A 21,689-nucleotide genomic window follows, 5' to 3' on the forward strand; every position below is an offset into this window, starting at 1 on the left:
TTACTCCTCTTCAAGTACATGCCTTTTGAAAGTTCCTATGGAATCTGCTTCCACCACCCTTTCAGGTAGTGCATTCTAGATCTTAACAACCCTCTGTGTGAAAAAATTCCTCCTCATTTCCCCTCTAGTTCTTTTGCCAATTATTTTAAATCCATGGCCTCTGGTTACTGACCCACTTGCCAGTGGAAACAGTTTCTCCCTATTCGCTCTATCAAAACTCCTCATTATTTTGAATACTCTATTAACCTTATTAACCTTAACCTTCTCTGCTTTAAGGAGAACAATCTCAGCTTCTCCAATCTCTCCACATAACTGAAGTCCCTCATCCCTGGTATCATCCTGGTAAACCTCCTCTGTACCTTTTCCAAGGCCTTGACATCGTCGCTAGGTCAAAATCCTGGAACTCCCTTCCTAACAGCACTGTGGGAGAACCTTCACCACACGGACTGCAGCGGTTCAAGAAGGCGGCTCACCACCACCTTCTCAAGGGCAATTAGAGATGGCTAATAAATGCCGGCCTCGCCAGCGACACCCACATCCCATGAACGAATTTAAAAAATCCTTCCTAAAGTGTGGTTCCCAGAATTTTACACAATATTCCAGCTGAGGCCGAACCAGTGATTTGGAAAGGGTTAGCATAACGTCCTTGTTTTTGTGTTCAATGCCCCTATTTGCAAAGCCAACTATCCCGTACGCTTTCCTAATCGCCTTATCAACTTGTCCTGCCTCATTCAAAGATTTGTGAATATGCATCCCCAGGACCCTCTGTTCTTGCATCTCCCTCAAAATAGTACCATTTAGATTATACTGTCTCTCCATGTTGTTCCTCCCAAAGTGCATCACTTCACATTTATCCGCATTAAATTGCACCAGCCATGTGTCTGCCCATTTCACCAGCCTGTCTATGTCCTCCTGAAGTCTGCTACTATCCTCCTCACTATTTACTATGTTTCCAAGTTTTTTATCATCCTCAAACTTCAAAACTGTACTCCCTCTACCCAAATCCAGGTCATTTATCTATAACAAGAAAAGCACTGGTCCCAATACCGATCCCTGGGGGACCCCACTGCGTACGTCTCTCCAGTCAGAAAAACATCCGTTCACCAATACTCTCTGCCCCCTATCCCCTAGCCAATTACATACTGAAGTTACCACCGTCGCTTTAATGACATGTGCTTCTATTTTGGGAATAAGTCTGTTATGTGATACTTTATCAAATGCCTTTTGTAAGTCCAGAAACACAACATCTACTGCACTGCCTTCATCAACCCTCTCTGTTACTTCATCAAAGAAATCAATCAGATTAGTCAGACATGATTTGCCTTTAACAAATCCATGCTAGCTGTCCCTTATTAACCCATGCTTCCCCAAGTGAGAATTAATTTTGTCCTTGACAATGGTCTCTTGAAGCTTTCCCACCACTGTCGTTAGACTGACTGGCCTGTAGTTACCAGGTTTATCCCTCTCCCCTTTTTTGAACAGGGGTGTAACATTTGCAATCCTCCAATCCTCTGGCACCACTTCTATGTCCAAGGATGATTGAAAGATTGTGGTCTGAGCTTCTGCTATCTCCACCTTTGCTTCCCTCAACAACCTAGGAGGCATCTCACCTGGACCGGGTGATTTGTTAACTTTGAGTGATGCCAACCTATTTAACACCTCCTTTCTATCGATTTTTATTCTATCCAATATCTCACTCCTTCCTCCTCTACTGTGACATTTAACTTCATCCTCTTCTTTTGTGAAGACAGATGCAAAATCCTCATTCAGTTCCTCAGTCATGCCCTCTGCCTCCACAAGAAGATTGCCTTTTTTGCCCCTAATTGGCCCCATCATTCCTTTAACTATCCTTTTACTTTTTATATGTTTATAAAAGATTTTGGGGTTTCCTGTTATGTTACCCGCTAATCTTTTCTCATATGACATAGAATGTACAGCACAGAAACAGGCCATTCGGCCCAACTGGTCTATGCCACATGAGTCTCCTCCCTCCCTACTTCATCTAACCCCATCAGCATATCCTTCTATTCCTTTCTCCCTCATGTGTTTATCTAGCTTCCCATTAAATGTATCTATTCTATTTGCCTCAACCACTCCTTGTGGTAGCGAGTTCCACATTCTCACCACTCTCTGAGTAAAGAAGTTTCTCCTGAATTCCCTATTGGATTTATTAGCGACTATCTTATATTTATGACCCCGAGTTCTGGTCTCTCCCGCAAGTGGAAACAGTTTCTCTACGTCTACCCCATTAAACCCTTTCATAAACTTAAAGGCCTCTATCAGGTCGCCCCTCAGCCTGCTCTTTTTTAGAGGAAAAAACCCCAGCCTGTTCAGTCTTTCCTGATAGGTATAACCTCTCAGTTCTGGTATCATCCTAGTAAATCTTTTGTTGCACGTTCTCCAGTATGGAGACCAGAACTGTGCAGAGTACTCCAAGTGTGGTCTAACCAACGTTCTATACAAGTTTAACATAACTTCTCTGCTTTTCAATTCTAGAAATGAACCCCAGTGCTTGGTTTGCCTTTTTTATGGCCTTATTAACCTGCGTTGCTACTTTTAATGATTTGTGTATCTGTACCCCCCCAGATCGCTTTGCTCCTCTATCCCATTTAGACTCTTATTGTCCAAGCAGTCTGTGGCCTCCTTATTCTTCCAACCAAAATGTATCACCTCACACTTATCTATATTGTAATTCATTTGCTAATTACAAATTACACACTCAGTATGACTTTCCCTGTGTTTGGAGACTGATTCGAGGTGAGCAGGTGGAACATAATTGACACATGAACACCCATTAAATTGAGGCAGTGTCCTTATTGGATGAAGTATATGCTGACTATTTGCCCAATTACTATGTAAGGAGATTTCCAACATCTTTTGATTCAGTGTTTAATTCGCGGCCTCTTCTCTCCCAGGAAAGCCCCACCTTGAAGAAGTTCTGCTCTTCTCTCCAATGGGATTTCCGTTTGTCTCTTTTACCTTCTTCACCTTCATTGCTTTCTGTTTCCCTTCTCATGTTCGATCTTCTAAAACTCGTTTCACAGCCACGTCTCTTTCCTCAGCAACTGTCTCTGGCTCCGACTTATTCCACGTGGATTCCAATTTAAATTCCACCCTTCGTGTTTCGGATCCACCCGTGATTACAGATATCTCCCTGATAGTCAGCGTTCCTCGAACCACTGCTCTCGTCACTTCCTGAGATCCACGCTCAACGCCATGGCCACCACATGCTCACTCTCGACCTCTCTCTCCAGCAGCACCGACTCACTCTGTTTCAGAGCTGTCCTGGTCCGCAGTTCCACTTCATCCTTCGCCTCATCTGGCACTTTAACAAAAAACTTTTCTTCATTTCAGATGTCAGGGACTGCAAGCTTCAATAACACTTAGATACCGACACCCCTCCTGATCATCCTTCCCCTTCACTTTCCTCTGACCCCATCCCTCCTTCCAATCTCACCCTTTGCTGTGTTTTCACTATTCTCTCTGACCTTTCCCTCTCTGACCCCGAACGTATTATTAAGAATGGTTATTCTACAATTGCCTGATACACCTACCTGGTACACCTGCATGGTACACCTGCCTGGCACACCTGCCTGCACAACTGCCTGATACACCAATGGGCACACCTGCCTGGCACACCTGCCTGCTACACCTACCTGGCACATCTGCCTGGTACACTTGCCTGGTACACCTGCCTGGTACACTTGCATGGTACACCTACCTGGCACACCTGCCTGGCACACCTACCTGGTATACCTGCATGGTACACCTGCCTGGTGCACCTGCCTGGTACACCTGCCTAGTACACCTACCTGGCACACCTACCTGGTACACCTGCCTGGAACAGCTGCCTGGTAAATTCTACCTGGTACACCAACCTGGTACACCTGCCTGGTACATTCTACCTGGTACACCTGCCTGGTACACCTATCTGGTACATTCTACCTGGTACACCTGCCTGGTACACCTATCTGGTACTCCTACCTGGTACACCTGCCTGGTACATTCTACCTGGTACACCTACCTGGTATACCTATCTGGTACACCTCCTGCTTGGTACATTCTACCTGGTACTTCTACTTAATACACCTGCCTGGTACACCTGATACAGATAGACGCAGCACACAGTGGGCCCATAGTTCAGACACAAGCCTCTAGAACCATCCCTCAGGGTTATTTGTGGAACCGATGAGTCCGTTGACTTGGACAGTTTAAACCGGCCCATCTGATGGAATTTGATTGATCCTCTGGCATTTTATTCTTCTATTTTTAAGTCTGCAAAATGATTCCAGACCTTCAGTCAATAGAAATAAAAATAAGAAAAAGGAAGAGAAAGAGGAGAAGGAATTCAGGAAGAAATTTAAAGTGAGTAAACCTTCAACAGCTGAAGATGTAATCATTTGTCTGTCTAATCATTTTACCAATTTCAACCTCCCATTTTAAAAGTAATTTCTCCCATTCCTTCTCTCTGGTGGGCTGGTGAAATGGGCAGGCACAGGGCAGTGAAATTTAACACAGAGAAGTGCAGAGGGAGGAATGAGGAGAGGCAATATTAACTAAATGGTGCTATTTTAAAGGAGGTGCAGGAACAGAGAGACCTGGGGGTGTATGTACACAAATCTTTGCAGGTGGCAGGACAGGATGAGAAGGCTGTTAAAAAAAGCACATGGAATCCTGGGCTTTATAAATAGAGACATAGGGCCCGATATTAAGAGGGCGGCGGGCTCGCAGCGGGGGGTCGACTGGGCGCGTGGGTAACACGCCCGGTGAAATCAGGGTGCTCCGCACGGAATCACAGGCTAATTGAAGCCACTTACCTTGGCTTCCGGGTTTCCCGCTGGAAAACTGCGCGGTGGGCGGACTGCGCACCCGCATCACAGGCTGTCAGCTGGAGGAGCTCTATTTAAAGGGGCAGTCCTCCACTGACTGATGCTACGGGAAATAGGAAGAATTACAGCATGGAGCAGCCCAGGGGGAAGGCTGCTCCAAGGTTTAATGATACCTCACTCCAGGTATTATTGGATGGGGTGAGGAGGAGGGAGAGGACAGAGATCATTCCCCCGGCAGGCGGGAGGAAGCAGCCTGCCTCTGCCACCAAGAGGGCGTGGCTCAAGGTGGCAGAGGAGGTCACCTGCACCACCAACATATCGCACACCTGCATACAGTGCAGGAGGCGCTGCAATGACCTAAGTAGGTCAGCCGAAGTGAGTACACTTACTCATTCCCCTACACTCCATCTGCCACATCACCGGCCCCACCCCACATCTCCTTCTGTACAGCCAACACTACTCTATCACATCACCCCTCACACCCACTCAAACCTCATCCTCATCTTACCTGCACCTACTCACCTCGCCAGTACTCATCCCGCCACTACCACTCAACCCAATCCTCATACAATCTCATGGCTCTATCTCATACTCACCCTCTCATGCATCTCTTTCACGGTCAGCCTCACTCAACCTGCCACTACCTGTGCTGCAGCCACAGGGCATGCATCACATATGTGTAGTAGGCAGCGTAAGGCAAACGTGTTGTGAGCATGAAGGGGATGCACAAGGGTGTTTGAGGGTTTGTCATGGTTTTTACTTATATTTAATTTCTGATCAACTCACATAACATATTATATTGGCACCACTACTGCCACGTCTTTGCGAATCTTGTCTGGTTTGTGCAATAATGCCCTCTCCTGAGGATCACAATGAAGACACACTGCAGAGTGGGTGTAGGTGTATTTGCAGGGCTCTTTTGTGCAGACGACTGAGAGACGTCGGCGATGTCCCCGGTTGCACCCTGGAAGGATGCGGAGGAGAAGTTGTTGAGGGCAGTGGTGACTTTGACAACGACAGGTCAGAAGATGGTGCTCGGGCCAACCGGGAGCAGCTCGGCATGAAGGAGGCTGCAGATGTCCACGACTACATGTCGAGTGACTCTGAGCCTCCGTGTGCACTGCTGCTCAGAGAGGTCCAGGAAGCTGAGCCTCGGTCTGTGGACCCTGTGACGAGGGTAGTGCCCTCTGCGACGCATCTCTCTCTGCCGTTGCCCTCCCTCCTGCTGTACAGGTGGATGTGTCACAGCACTGTGTTGTGGGGCTCCACGTGTCAGAGGTGGACGGCGTGGCCGGCGAGGCTGGTGAGGCTGTTCGCCCTCCGAGGAGGTCATGACTGCAGCTATGGCGGCCCCCATCCGGAAGATGTACATCTGAGGGGGTCCGCAAGGTAGGTACATGTGTCTGGACACCGGGGTAAGTGTGCAAGTTGGTGAATTTTATTGTTAGGAGGAGGGTGGTGGAGGCCAAACTTTGTCCAAAGTGACAGAGTGGCCTCCTGCAATGAGTGAGGGTCTCCCCCCACCACCTGTCAAATGGACCTTTGCAGCTGCCACAGGCTGATGGCTGCAACACGTCCATTTGAACTGGGAGTGTTTCCCCCAGTACGGGAAACAGAATCAGTTGTTTGCAAAATCCCACCCCTCCTGAAATATCATGTTAATCAGGTCTCTAAACGACCTGAAATACCTGAATGAGTACTTTAAGTGGCACCCTGCTGGCTTTAATTGCCAGTGGGAGTCCCACATGCGGGGGCTGCGTGTGCATGTCAGCACGTCACTGGGGAACCCGGAAGTGGGCGGGTTAGAGCCGGGCTCCAGACCCGCCCCGGGAATCCCCGATTTTTGCAGCCCCCCTGCCGCGAACGCACCCGCTCGGGGGTGGGAAAATCGAGCCCATAGAGTGCAAAAGCAAGGAAGTTATGCTAAACCTTTAGAGAACATTGGTTAGGCCTCAGCTGGAGTATTGAGTTCAATTCTGGGCACCGCACTTTAGGAAGGATGTGAAGGCCTTAGAGAGGGTGCAGAAGAGATTTACTAGAATGGTGCCAGGGATGAGGGACTTCAGTTATGTGGAGAGACTGGAGAAGCTGGGGTTGTTCTCCTTAGAACAGAGAAGGTTAAGGGGAGATTTGATCGAGGTGTTCAAAATCATGAAGAGTTTTGACAGAGTAAATAAGGAAAAACTGTTTCCAGTGACAGAAGGGTCGGTAACCAGAGGACACAGATTTAAGGTGATCGGCAAAAACGTCCGAGGTGACATGAGGAAACATTTTTTTACTCAGTGAGTTGTTATGATCTGGAATTCACTGCCTGAAAGGGCGGTGGAAACAGATTCAATAATAACTTTCAAAAGGGAATTGGATAAATACTTGAAAGGAAAAAATTGACAGGACTCTGGGGAAAGAGCAGGGGAATGGGACTAATTGGAGAGCTCTTTCAAAGAGCCAGCACAGGTCTATCTATTCTGTGCACCATTCGAAGCGAATATCAATTCATGGCCACCAAATACTGGTGTATCAGAATGGCCTTCAGATGGATTTCTGTACTGAAGTTGTAATGTAAGGACGACTCAGATACTGTCCCCCCTCCTCAGATACTGTCCCCCCTCCTCAGATACTGTCCGCCCTCCTCATGTACTGTCCCCCCTCCTCAGGTACTGTCCCCCCTCCTCAGATACTGTCCCCCCTCCTCATGTACTGTCCCCCCCTCCTCATGTACTGTCCCCCCTCCTCATGTACTGTCCCCCCTCCTCATGTACTGTCCCCCCTCCTCATGTACTGTCCCCCCTCCTCATGTACTGTCCCCCCCTCCTCATGTACTGTCCCCCCTCCTCATGTACTGTCCCCCCTCCTCAGATACTGTCCCCCCTCCTCATGTACTGTCCCCCCCTCCTCATGTACTGTCCCCCCTCCTCATGTACTGTCCCCCCCTCCTCAGATACTGTCCCCCCTCCTCATGTACTGTCCCCTCTCCTCATGTACTGTCCCCCCTCCTCATGTACTGTCCCCCCTCTCCTCATGTACTGTCCCCCCCTCCACATGTACTGTCCCCCCTCTCCTCATGTACTGTCCCCCCTCTCCTCATGTACTGTCCCCCCTCTCATGTACTGTCCCCCCTCCTCATGTACTGTCCCCCCTCCTCATGTACTGTCCCCTCTCCTCATGTAATGTCCCCCCTCCTCATGTACTGTCCCCTCTCCTCATGTACTGTCCCCCCTCCTCATGTACTGTCCCCTCTCCTCAGATACTGTCCCCCCTCCTCATGTACTGTCCCCCCTCCTCATGTACTGTCCCCCCTCCTCATGTACTGTCCCCTCTCCTCATGTACTGTCCCCTCTCCTCATGTACTGTCCCCTCTCCTCATGTACTGTCCCCCCTCTCATGTACTGTCCCCCCTCCTCATGTACTGTCCCCTCTCCTCATGTACTGTCCCCTCTCCTCATGTACTGTCCCCCCTCCTCAGATACTGTCCCCTCTCCTCATGTACTGTCCCCCCTCTCATGTACTGTCCCCCCTCCTCATGTACTGTCCCCTCTCCTCATGTACTGTCCCCCCTCCTCATGTACTGTCCCCTCTCCTCATGTACTGTCCCCTCTCCTCATGTACTGTCCCCTCTCCTCATGTACTGTCCCCCCTCCTCATGTACTGTCCCCTCTCCTCATGTACTGTCCCCCCTCCTCATGTACTGTCCCCTCTCCTCATGTACTGTCCCCCCTCCTCATGTACTGTCCCCCCCTCCTCATGTACTGTCCCTCCTCCTCATGTACTGTCCCCCCCTCCTCATGTACTGTCCCCCCTCCTCATGTACTGTCCCCCCCTCCTCATGTACTGTCCCCCCTCCTCATGTACTGTCCCCCCCTCCTCATGTACTGTCCCCCCTCCTCATGTACTGTCCCCTCTCCTCATGTACTGTCCCCCCCTCCTCATGTACTGTCCCCACTCTCATGTACTGTCCCCCCTCCTCATGTACTGTCCCCCCTCCTCATGTACTGTCCCCCCTCCTCATGTACTGTCCCCCCTCCTCATGTACTGTCCCCCCTCCTCATGTACTGTCCCCCCCTCCTCAGATACTGTCCCCTCTCCTCATGTACTGTCCCCTCTCCTCATGTACTGTCCCCCCTCCTCATGTACTGTCCCCCCTCCTCATGTACTGTCCCCCCTCCTCAGATACTGTCCCCCCCTCCTCATGTACTGTCCCCCCTCCTCATGTACTGTCCCCCCTCCTCAGATACTGTCCCCCCCTCCTCATGTACTGTCCCCCCTCCTCATGTACTGTCCCCCCTCCTCATGTACTGTCCCCTCTCCTCATGTACTGTCCCCCCTCCTCAGATACTGTCCCCCCTCCTCATGTACTGTCCCCCCTCCTCATGTACTGTCCCCCCTCCTCATGTACTGTCCCCCCTCCTCATGTACTGTCCCCTCTCCTCATGTACTGTCCCCCCTCCTCAGATACTGTCCCCCCTCCTCATGTACTGTCCCCCCTCCTCATGTACTGTCCCCCCTCCTCATGTACTGTCCCCCCTCCTCATGTACTGTCCCCCCTCCTCATGTACTGTCCCCTCTCCTCATGTACTGTCCCCTCTCCTCATGTACTGTCCCCCCTCCTCAGATACTGTCCCCCCTCCTCATGTACTGTCCCCCCTCCTCATGTACTGTCCCCTCTCCTCATGTACTGTCCCCCCTCCTCAGATACTGTCCCCCCTCCTCATGTACTGTCCCCCCTCCTCATGTACTGTCCCCCCTCCTCATGTACTGTCCCCCCTCCTCATGTACTGTCCCCCCTCCTCATGTACTGTCCCCTCTCCTCATGTACTGTCCCCTCTCCTCATGTACTGTCCCCTCTCCTCATGTACTGTCCCCCCTCCTCATGTACTGTCCCCCCCTCCTCATGTACTGTCCCCTCTCCTCATGTACTGTCCCCCCTCTCATGTACTGTCCCCCCTCCTCATGTACTGTCCCCCCCTCCTCATGTACTGTCCCCCCTCCTCATGTACTGTCCCCCCTCCTCATGTACTGTCCCCCCTCCTCATGTACTGTCCCCTCTCCTCATGTACTGTCCCCCCTCTCATGTACTGTCCCCCCTCCTCATGTACTGTCCCCTCTCCTCATGTACTGTCCCCTCTCCTCATGTACTGTCCCCTCTCCTCATGTACTGTCCCCCCTCTCATGTACTGTCCCCCCTCCTCATGTACTGTCCCCTCTCCTCATGTACTGTCCCCCCTCCTCATGTACTGTCCCCCCTCCTCATGTACTGTCCCCTCTCCTCATGTACTGTCCCCCCTCTCATGTACTGTCCCCCCTCCTCATGTACTGTCCCCTCTCCTCATGTACTGTCCCCCCTCTCATGTACTGTCCCCCCCTCCTCAGATACTGTCCCCTCTCCTCATGTACTGTCCCCCCTCTCATGTACTGTCCCCCCTCCTCATGTACTGTCCCCTCTCCTCATGTACTGTCCCCCCCTCCTCAGATACTGTCCCCTCTCCTCATGTACTGTCCCCCCTCTCATGTACTGTCCCCCCTCCTCATGTACTGTCCCCTCTCCTCATGTACTGTCCCCCCCTCCTCATGTACTGTCCCCTCTCCTCATGTACTGTCCCCCCTCCTCAGATACTGTCCCCCCCATCTCATGTACTGTCCCCCCCTCCTCATGTACTGTCCCCTCTCCTCATGTACTGTCCCCTCTCCTCATGTACTGTCCCCCCTCCTCATGTACTGTCCCCCCTCCTCATGTACTGTCCCCCCTCCTCATGTACTGTCCCCCCCTCCTCATGTACTGTCCCCTCTCCTCATGTACTGTCCCCCCCTCCTCATGTACTGTCCCCCCTCCTCATGTACTGTCCCCCCTCCTCAGATACTGTCCCCCCCTCCTCATGTACTGTCCCCTCTCCTCATGTACTGTCCCCCCTCCTCAGATACTGTCCCCCCCTCCTCATGTACTGTCCCCTCTCCTCATGTACTGTCCCCTCTCCTCATGTACTGTCCCCCCTCCTCATGTACTGTCCCCCCTCCTCATGTACTGTCCCCCCTCCTCATGTACTGTCCCCCCCTCCTCATGTACTGTCCCCTCTCCTCATGTACTGTCCCCCCTCCTCATGTACTGTCCCCCCCTCCTCATGTACTGTCCCCTCTCCTCAGATACTGTCCCCCCCTCCTCATGTACTGTCCCCTCTCCTCATGTACTGTCCCCCCCTCCTCATGTACTGTCCCCCCTCCTCATGTACTGTCCCCCCTCCTCATGTACTGTCCCCCCTCTCATGTACTGTCCCCCCTCCTCATGTACTGTCCCCCCTCCTCAGATACTGTCCCCCCTCCTCATGTACTGTCCCCCCTCCTCATGTACTGTCCCCCCCTCTCATGTACTGTCCCCCCTCCTCATGTACTGTCCCCCCTCTCATGTACTGTCCCCCCTCCTCATGTACTGTCCCCCCTCCTCATGTACTGTCCCCCCTCCTCAGATACTGTCCCCCCTCCTCATGTACTGTCCCCCCTCCTCATGTACTGTCCCCCCCTCTCATGTACTGTCCCCCCTCCTCATGTACTGTCCCCCCTCCTCATGTACTGTCCCCCCTCCTCATGTACTGTCCCCCCTCCTCAGATACTGTCCCCCCTCCTCATGTACTGTCCCCCCTCCTCATGTACTGTCCCCCCTCTCATGTACTGTCCCCCCTCCTCATGTACTGTCCCCCCTCCTCATGTACTGTCCCCCCTCCTCATGTACTGTCCCCCCTCCTCATGTACTGTCCCCCCTCCTCATGTACTGTCCCCTCTCCTCATGTACTGTCCCCTCTCCTCATGTACTGTCCCCCCTCCTCATGTACTGTCCCCTCTCCTCAGGTACTGTCCCCCCTCCTCGGGTACTGTCCCCCCCTCCTCATGTACTGTCCCCCCTCCTCAGGTACTGTCCCCCCTCCTCGGGTACTGTCCCCCCTCCTCATGTACTGTCCCCCCTCTCCTCAGATACTATCCCCCCTCCTCAGATACTGTCCCCCCTCCTCAGATACTGTCCCCCCTCCTCGGGTACTGTCCCCCCTCCTCATGTACTGTCCCCCCTCTCCTCAGATACTATCCCCCCTCTCATGTACTGTCCCCCCTCCTCAGATACTGTCCCCCCTCCTCGGGTACTGTCCCCCCTCCTCGGGTACTGTCCCCTCTCCTCATGTACTGTCCCCTCTCCTCATGTACTGTCCCCTCTCCTCATGTACTGTCCCCCCTCTCATGTACTGTCCCCCCCTCCTCAGATACTGTCCCCCCTCTCATGTACTGTCCCCCCCTCCTCAGATACTGTCCCCCCCTCCTCAGATACTATCCCCCCTCTCATGTACTGTCCCCCCCTCCTCAGATACTGCCCCCCCTCCTCATGTACTGTCCCCTCTCCTCGGGTACTGTCCCCCCTCCTCAGATACTGTCCCCCCTCCTCAGATACTGTCCCCCCTCCTCATGTACTGTTCCCCCTCCTCGGGTAGTGTCCCCCCTCCTCAGATACTGTCCCCTCTCCTCAGATACTGTCCCCTCTCCTCAGATACTGTCCCCCCTCCTCAGATACTGTCCCCTCTCCTCAGATACTGTCCCCTCTCCTCAGGTACCATCCCCTCTCCTCAGATAATGTCCCCCTTCCTCATGTACTGTCCCCCTCTCCTCAGGTACTGTCCCCTCTCCTCATGTACTGACCCCTCTCCTCATGTACTGACCCCTCTCCTCAGGTACTGTCCCCTCTCCTCATGTACTGACCACTCTCCTCATGTACTGTCCCCCTCTCCTCAGGTACCGTCCCCTCTCCTCAGGTACTGTCCCCCCTCCTCAGGTACTGTCCCCTCTCCTCAGGTACTGTCCCCTCTCCTCAGGTACTGTCTGACTGACTCTGAGCCTGACTCTGAGCCTGATTTTGAGCCTGCTGTCAGATTCTGCTCTCAGATTCTGCGTTCAGAGCCACACCGGGCTTGGGTTGTTAGTCAGGGAGGTGGAGTTCGAGGCTGCTTGATGAAGAAGTGTTTGTGTAATGTGTGGTAATGTGACTCTCTCTCTAACAGTATGAAGGGGACATCAAGGTGATTGCTCACGTAATGGTGAACCCCAAATCCAGCTTTAAGAAAGGAAGTGGAAAGGATCTGTCACTGAAACCCGGAGAAATCCTGGAAGTGATTGAGTACCTGAATGAGAAGAAGGCACTTTGCCGGAATGACGATGGAAAATGTACGTAATAATAAACTAGAGAGGAGGACACATCAACAGAGAGTGACAAGAAAGATCGAGAGATTGAAAGAGAGACAGAGGGGGAGGATGTTGGGGATTTATTTTTATTCATTCTCAGGATCTGGAGGTCACTGGCAAGGCCGTATTAATTGCCTTGAGAAGGTGGTGGGCCTTCTTCTTGAACTGCTGGTAATGGCTTGATACAATCTGAGGGGCTTGCTGGGCCACTTCAGAGGGCAATTAAGAGTCAACCACGTTGGTGTGGGACTGGAGTCACATATAGGCCCAGACCGGGTAAGGACGGCAGGTTTCCTTCCCTAAAGGACATTAGTGACCAGTTGGGTTTTTAGGACAATCCGACAGCTTCATGGTCACTTTTACTGAGACCAGATTTTTATTTCCAGATTATTTAAAACTGAAATCTAATTCTCAAACTGTCCTGGTGGAATTTGAACTCACATTCTCTGGATTACTAGTCCAATTAACATAACCACTACTCTATCATACCCATGTTAAAGGATGAGACAAACTCTTTCTGTGCAGTTTTGGTCTCCTTATTTAAGAAAGGACATAATTGCTTTGGAGTTGGTTCAGAGAAGGTTCACTCAACTGATTCCTGGGATGAGGGGGTTATCTTATGAGGAAAGGTTGGACAAGTTGGGCCTGTATACACTGGAGTTTAGAAGAATGAGAGGTGATTTTATTGAAACATTTAAGATCCTGGGGACTTGAAGGGGTAGATGCTGAGAGGATGTTTCCCCTTGTGAGAGACTAGAACTGGGGGCCGTAGTTTAAAAATAAAGGGTCTCCCATTTAAGACAGAGATGAGGAGAAATTTTTTTCCTCAGAGTTGTGAGTCTGTGGAACCCCCTTCCCGAGAGAGCGGTGGAGGCAGGGTCATTGAATATTTGTATTTTGTCCAGGAATTTGAGGCAGTGTCAGAAGGGCAGACCCGGAATGATACGAGGAAACCCCCCGTGGTGGAGAGCTTTGGGAACCAGAGGTCCAAAGTCACCTGTTCCTCCTGAGCCTGTTACACTCACCACATCATGTCTCAATTTACTCAGATATTGTAGCCCAAAGTGCTACTTTCTGACAGAAATTTATCTAATTTGAATTTGAATGAATCAATACTAACTGTTTCCACCGTCTCCCGAGGGAGCCTGTTCCATAGATTGACCGCTTGCTCACTGAAACAATGTTTCCACAGATTAGTTTTGAATTTACCCCCTTCAAGTGCAGGCCGTGTCCTCTGGTTCTACTGTTCTGGACAAGGTGAGACAGCTCGTCATGGTCTACGTTATCCAGTGCCTTTAGAATCCTAAAATTGTTTGGAGATGTAGATGGTGGAGGGGAGTGAGGGAAAGCATTGGGACAGGGGTTTTAATGCAGCAGAGGGAGTGAGATCTGATATATGGCCATCATAGTGATGGGGCAGAAGGGGTAACAAAGGGAAGGCTTTTTACCAGATCGCCAAAGGGGAGGAAAGAGAGCCAAAAAGGTCAGCTTACTGGTCAGGAGAGAGAATAACTACATCACCATGAGAACCAGAGAGGTGGAGTGGAGAATTCAAAGAAGGTTCAAGAGACAGCTTAACAAAGGAACAGAATAAAGTCAGGGAGTGCAGCAACTGCCATTACTTCCAATAAAGTTTCATTTATCAGCTCCGGGAGTGGACTTCCTGGTTATAAGCAGAGGGAGAGTCAGATTCTTTGGACTGATCTAGATTCCAGGGTACGATAGGCAGAGCTTTTACGAGACAGCAGAATTCCCAATTAGGGAGAGAGAGAAAGAGACTGTTGGAGATGGAGATAGATTGAAAGACTGAGACAGATTTAAACATACACCAGGACAGGGTCTCATTTCTTATTGTGTGTTCTCCACACAGATGGATTCGCCCCAAGATCTGTTCTGCTGCAGCAGTAAGTTCACCAAGTTTGCTGTATCTTCACATAATGAAATAGAAAGGGAAAGAGTGCCTTTCATGGCCTCGGGATGTCCCAAAGTGCTTCACAGCCATGAAAGCACTTTTAAAGTGTATCCACTGTTGTAATGTAGGAAACGCAGCAGCCAATTTGTGCACAGCAAGATCCCACAAACAGCAATGAGATAATGACCAGATAATCCGTTTTAGTGCCTTTGGTGGAGAGAGATATATTTCTGTTACAGTTAAATATGTAAATACGAGTGTAAACACTTCTGAAGTTTAGTTGAAACAGGCTTTAGTTCAGAAACAAACTGCAAATACAGTCAGGGTTAGACCTGAACTCTGGAACGATGTTAGAAATAAAAAAGAGGGCACAGGAAAATGAGTATAAAGAAAAAAAGGATACCAGAGAGAGAAAGCAGGAAAGAGGCAAGGCAAATGGGTGAGAGGGGTAACGAGGAAGATTGGGGATATAGAGGACTGGTCAGGAGCATTATAGTGGAGGGGTGAGGGGGGCAGTCAGAGAAGGGACATGAAAAGAGGGAGCTAAAGTGTGAGAGGATAAGAATGAGGAGGATATATGTGAGATATAGAGGACAAAAGATAAAACAAATGGACAAGAAAAGGAAAATATGAGAGAGGGGAAAAGATAGAGAGTGGTGGAGAGTAGAAAAATGTGATGAAAAAGTGTTGAAAGTTAGAGGATAAAAGAGAGGGTTGAGAGAAAGAGAGAAAATGAAAAAATTAAACAGAGCAGAAAGGACAACAATGGAATGGAGAGGAGAGAGAAACATTGGAATGGAGAAGAGAGAGAAACAGTGGAATGGAGAGGAGAGAGAAACAGTGGAATGGAGAGGAGGGAGAAACAGTGGAATGGAGAGGAGAGAGAAACAGTGGAATGGAGAGGAGAGAGAAACAAATGAATGGAGAGGAGAGAGAAACAGTGGAATGGAGAAGAGAGAGAAACAGTGGAATGGAGAGGAGAGAGAAACAGAGGAATGGAGAGGAGAGAGAAACAGTTGAATGGAGAGGAGAGAGAAACAGTGGAATGGAGAGGAGAGAGAAACAGTGGAATGGAGAGGAGAGGGAAACAAATGAATGGAGAGGAGAGAGAAACAGTGGAATGGAGAGGAGGGAGAAACAGTGGAATGGAGAGGAGAGAGAAACAGTGGAATGGAGAGGAGGGAGAAACAGTGGAATGGAGAGGAGGGAGAAACAGAGGAATGGAGAGGAGAGAGAAACAAATGAATGGAGAGGAGAGAGAAACAGTGGAATGGAGAGGAGAGAGAAACAGTGGAATGGAGAGGAGAGAGAAACAGTGGAATGGAGAGGAGAGAGAAACAAATGAATGGAGAGGAGAGGGAAACAGTGGAATGGAGAGGAGGGAGAAACAGTGGAATGGAGAGGAGAGAGAAACAAATGAATGGAGAGGAGAGAGAAACAGTGGAATGGAGAGGAGAGGGAAACAGTGGAATGGAGAGGAGAGAGAAACAAATGAATGGAGAGGAGAGGGAAACAGTGGAATGGAGAGGAGAGAGAAACAGAGGAATGGAGAGGAGAGAGAAACAGAGGAATGGAGAGGAGAGAGAAACAGTGGAATGGAGAGGAGAGAGAAACAAATGAATGGAGAGGAGGGAGAAACAGAGGAATGGAGAGGAGAGAGAAACAGTGGAATGGAGAGGAGAGGGAAACAGTGGAATGGAGAGGAGAGGGAAACAGTGGAATGGAGAGGAGAGAGAAACAGAGGAATGGAGAGGAGAGAGAAACAGTGGAATGGAGAGGAGAGAGAAACAGAGGAATGGAGAGGAGAGAGAAACAGTGGAATGGAGAGGAGAGGGAAACAGTGGAATGGAGAGGAGAGGGAAACAGTGGAATGGAGAGGAGAGGGAAACAGTGGAATGGAGAGGAGAGAGAAACAGTGGAATGGAGAGGAGAGAGAAACAGAGGAATGGAGAGGAGGGAGAAACAGTGGAATGGAGAGGAGAGAGAAACATTGGAATGGAGAGGAGAGAGAAACAGTGGAATGGAGAGGAGGGAGAAACAGTGGAATGGAGAGGAGAGAGAAACATTGGAATGGAGAGGAGAGAGAAACAGTGGAATGGAGAGGAGAGAGAAACAGAGGAATGGAGAGGAGAGAGAAACAGTGGAATGGAGAGGAGGGAGAAACAGAGGAATGGAGAGGAGAGAGAAACAGTGGAATGGAGAGGAGAGAGAAACAGTGGAATGGAGAGGAGGGAGAAACAGAGGAATGGAGAGGAGAGAGAAACAGTGGAATGGAGAGGAGAGAGAAACATTGGAATGGAGAGGAGAGAGAAACAGTGGAATGGAGAGGAGAGAGAAACAGTGGAATGGAGAGGAGGGAGAAACAGAGGAATGGAGAGGAGAGAGAAACAGAGGAATGGAGAGGAGAGAGAAACAGTGGAATGGAGAGGAGAGAGAAACATTGGAATGGAGAGGAGAGAGAAACAGTGGAATGGAGAGGAGGGAGAAACAGTGGAATGGAGAGGAGGGAGAAACAGTGGAATGGAGAGGAGGGAGAAACAGTGGAATGGAGAGGAGAGAGAAACATTGGAATGGAGAGGAGAGAGAAACAGTGGAATGGAGAGGAGAGAGAAACAGAGGAATGGAGAGGAGGGAGAAACAGTGGAATGGAGAGGAGAGAGAAACATTGGAATGGAGAGGAGAGAGAAACAGTGGAATGGAGAGGAGAGAGAAACAGTGGAATGGAGAGGAGAGAGAAACAGTGGAATGGAGAGGAGGGAGAAACAGTGGAATGGAGAGGAGAGAGAAACATTGGAATGGAGAGGAGAGAGAAACAGTGGAATGGAGAGGAGAGAGAAACAGTGGAATGGAGAGGAGAGAGAAACAGTGGAATGGAGAGGAGAGAGAAACAGAGGAATGGAGAGGAGAGAGAAACAGAGGAATGGAGAGGAGAGAGAAACAGTGGAATGGAGAGGAGAGAGAAACAGTGGAATGGAGAGGAGAGAGAAACAGAGGAATGGAGAGGAGAATGAAACAGTGGAATGGAGAGGAGAGAGAAACAGTGGAATGGAGAGGAGAGAGAAACAGTGGAATGGAGAGGAGGGAGAAACAGTGGAATGGAGAGGAGGAGAAACAGAGGAATGGAGAGGAGAGAGAAACAAATGAATGGAGAGGAGAGAGAAACAGTGGAATGGAGAGGAGAGAGAAACAGTGGAATGGAGAGGAGAGAGAAACAGTGGAATGGAGAGGAGAGAGAAACAAATGAATGGAGAGGAGAGGGAAACAGTGGAATGGAGAGGAGGGAGAAACAGTGGAATGGAGAGGAGAGAGAAACAAATGAATGGAGAGGAGAGAGAAACAGTGGAATGGAGAGGAGAGGGAAACAGTGGAATGGAGAGGAGAGAGAAACAAATGAATGGAGAGGAGAGGGAAACAGTGGAATGGAGAGGAGAGAGAAACAGAGGAATGGAGAGGAGAGAGAAACAGAGGAATGGAGAGGAGAGAGAAACAGTGGAATGGAGAGGAGAGAGAAACAAATGAATGGAGAGGAGGGAGAAACAGAGGAATGGAGAGGAGAGAGAAACAGTGGAATGGAGAGGAGAGAGGAAACAGTGGAATGGAGAGGAGAGGGAAACAGTGGAATGGAGAGGAGAGAGAAACAGAGGAATGGAGAGGAGAGAGAAACAGTGGAATGGAGAGGAGAGAGAAACAGAGGAATGGAGAGGAGAGAGAAACAGTGGAATGGAGAGGAGAGGGAAACAGTGGAATGGAGAGGAGAGGGAAACAGTGGAATGGAGAGGAGAGGGAAACAGTGGAATGGAGAGGAGAGAGAAACAGTGGAATGGAGAGGAGAGAGAAACAGAGGAATGGAGAGGAGGAGAAACAGTGGAATGGAGAGGAGAGAGAAACATTGGAATGGAGAGGAGAGAGAAACAGTGGAATGGAGAGGAGGAGAGAAACAGTGGAATGGAGAGGAGAGAGAAACATTGGAATGGAGAGGAGAGAGAAACAGTGGAATGGAGAGGAGAGAGAAACAGAGGAATGGAGAGGAGAGAGAAACAGTGGAATGGAGAGGAGGGAGAAACAGAGGAATGGAGAGGAGAGAGAAACAGTGGAATGGAGAGGAGAGAGAAACAGTGGAATGGAGAGGAGAGAGAAACAGAGGAATGGAGAGGAGAGAGAAACAGTGGAATGGAGAGGAGAGAGAAACATTGGAATGGAGAGGAGAGAGAAACAGTGGAATGGAGAGGAGAGAGAAACAGTGGAATGGAGAGGAGGGAGAAACAGAGGAATGGAGAGGAGAGAGAAACAGAGGAATGGAGAGGAGAGAGAAACAGTGGAATGGAGAGGAGAGAGAAACAGTGGAATGGAGAGGAGAGAGAAACAGTGGAATGGAGAGGAGGGAGAAACAGTGGAATGGAGAGGAGAGAGAAACAGTGGAATGGAGAGGAGAGAGAAACAGTGGAATGGAGAGGAGAGAGAAACAGTGGAATGGAGAGGAGAGAGAAACAGTGGAATGGAGAGGAGAGAGAAACAGAGGAATGGAGAGGAGGGAGAAACAGTGGAATGGAGAGGAGAGAGAAACATTGGAATGGAGAGGAGAGAGAAACAGTGGAATGGAGAGGAGAGAGAAACAGTGGAATGGAGAGGAGAGAGAAACAGTGGAATGGAGAGGAGGAGAGAAACAGTGGAATGGAGAGGAGAGAGAAACATTGGAATGGAGAGGAGAGAGAAACAGTGGAATGGAGAGGAGAGAGAAACAGTGGAATGGAGAGGAGAGAGAAACAGTGGAATGGAGAGGAGAGAGAAACAGAGGAATGGAGAGGAGAGAGAAACAGAGGAATGGAGAGGAGAGAGAAACAGTGGAATGGAGAGGAGAGAGAAACAGTGGAATGGAGAGGAGAGAGAAACAGAGGAATGGAGAGGAGAATGAAACAGTGGAATGGAGAGGAGAGAGAAACAGTGGAATGGAGAGGAGAGAGAAACAGAGGAATGGAGAGGAGAGAGAAACAGTGGAATGGAGAGGAGAGAGAAACAGAGGAATGGAGAGGAGAGAGAAACAGAGGAATGGAGAGGAGAGAGAAACAGTGGAATGGAGAGGAGAGAGAAACAGTGGAATAGAGAGAGGAGAGAGAAACAGAGGAATGGAGAGGAGAGAGAAACAGTGGAATGGAGAGAGGAGAGAGAAACAGTGGAATGGAGAGGAGAGAGAAACAGTGGAATGGAGAGGAGAGAGAAACAGTGGAATGGAGAGGAGAGAGAAACAGTGGAATGGAGAGGAGAGAGAAACAGAGGAATGGAGAGGAGAGAGAAACAGTGGAATGGAGAGAGGAGAGAGAAACAGTGGAATGGAGAGGAGAGAGAAACAGTGGAATGGAGAGGAGAGAGAAACAGTGGAATGGAGAGGAGAGAGAAACAGTGGAATGGAGAGGAGAGAGAAACAGAGGAATGGAGAGAGAGAGAGAAACAGTGGAATGGAGAGGAGAGGAGAAACAGAGGAATGGAGAGGAGAGAGAAACAGAGGAATGGAGAGGAGAGAGAAACAGTGGAATGGAGAGGAGAGAGAAACAGTGGAATGGAGAGGAGAGAGAAACAGAGGAATGGAGAGGAGAGAGAAACAGTGGAATGGAGAGGAGAGAGAAACAGAGGAATGGAGAGGAGAGAGAAACAGAGGAATGGAGAGGAGAGAGAAACAGTGGAATGGAGAGGAGAGAGAAACAGTGGAATGGAGAGGAGAGAGAAACAGAGGAATGGAGAGGAGAGAGAAACAGTGGAATGGAGAGAGGAGAGAGAAACAGTGGAATGGAGAGGAGAGAGAAACAGTGGAATGGAGAGGAGAGAGAAAACAGTGGAATGGAGAGGAGAGAGAAACAGAGGAATGGAGAGGAGAGAGAAACAGTGGAATGGAGAGAGGAGAGGAGAAACAGTGGAATGGAGAGGAGAGAGAAACAGTGGAATGAGAGAGAGGAGAGAGAAACAGTGGAATGGAGAGGAGAGAGAAACAGTGGAATGGAGAGAGGAGAGAGAAACAGTGGAATGGAGAAGGAGAGAGAAACAGTGGAATGGAGAGGAGAGAGAAACAGTGGAATGGAGAGGAGAGAGAAACAGTGGAATGGAGAGGAGAGAGAAACAGAGGAATGGAGAGGAGAGAGAAACAGTGGAATGGAGAGAGGAGAGAGAAACAGTGGAATGGAGAGGAGAGAGAAACAGTGGAATGGAGAGGAGGGAGAAACAGAGGAATGGAGAGAGGAGAGAGAAACAGTGGAATGGAGAGGAGAGAGAAACAGAGGAATGGAGAGGAGAGAGAAACAGTGGAATGGAGAGGAGAGAGAAACAGTGGAATGGAGAGGAGAGAGAAACAGAGGAATGGAGAGGAGGAGAAACAGTGGAATGGAGAGAGGAGAGAGAAACAGTGGAATGGAGAGAGGAGAGAGAAACAGTGGAATGGAGAGGAGAGAGAAACAGTGGAATGGAGAGGAGAGGGAGAAACAGTGGAATGGAGAGGAGAGAGAAACAGTGGAATGGAGAGAGGAGAGAGAAACAGTGGAATGGAGAGGAGAGAGAAACAGTGGAATGGAGAGAGGAGAGAGAAACAGTGGAATGGGAGAGGAGAGAGAAACAGTGGAATGGAGAGGAGAGGGAAACAGTGGAATGGAGAGGAGAGAGAAACAGTGGATTGGAGAGGAGAGAGAAACAGAGGAATGGAGAGGAGTGAGAAGCAGTGGAATGGAGAGGAGAGAGAAACAGTGGAATGGAGAGGA

The 21,689-nt window shown here is 49.9% G+C and overlaps 1 protein-coding gene across 1 annotated transcript in view; it reads left to right on the top strand.

Moving 5' to 3' along the window:
* Window positions 1–21,689, top strand: part of LOC137299444 (uncharacterized) — a 228,512-nt gene that overhangs the window by 126,251 nt on the left and 80,572 nt on the right. The window contains exons 5-7 of the mRNA XM_067968180.1: window positions 4,275–4,365; window positions 12,857–13,019; window positions 14,908–14,941. Coding sequence (XP_067824281.1) covers window positions 4,275–4,365; window positions 12,857–13,019; window positions 14,908–14,941 — 288 coding nt within the window. The remainder of the gene's footprint in view (window positions 1–4,274; window positions 4,366–12,856; window positions 13,020–14,907; window positions 14,942–21,689) is intronic.

The sequence above is a fragment of the Heptranchias perlo genome, chromosome 29 (assembly GCF_035084215.1).
Source record: "Heptranchias perlo isolate sHepPer1 chromosome 29, sHepPer1.hap1, whole genome shotgun sequence".
Classification (NCBI taxonomy): Eukaryota; Metazoa; Chordata; class Chondrichthyes; order Hexanchiformes; family Hexanchidae; genus Heptranchias; species Heptranchias perlo.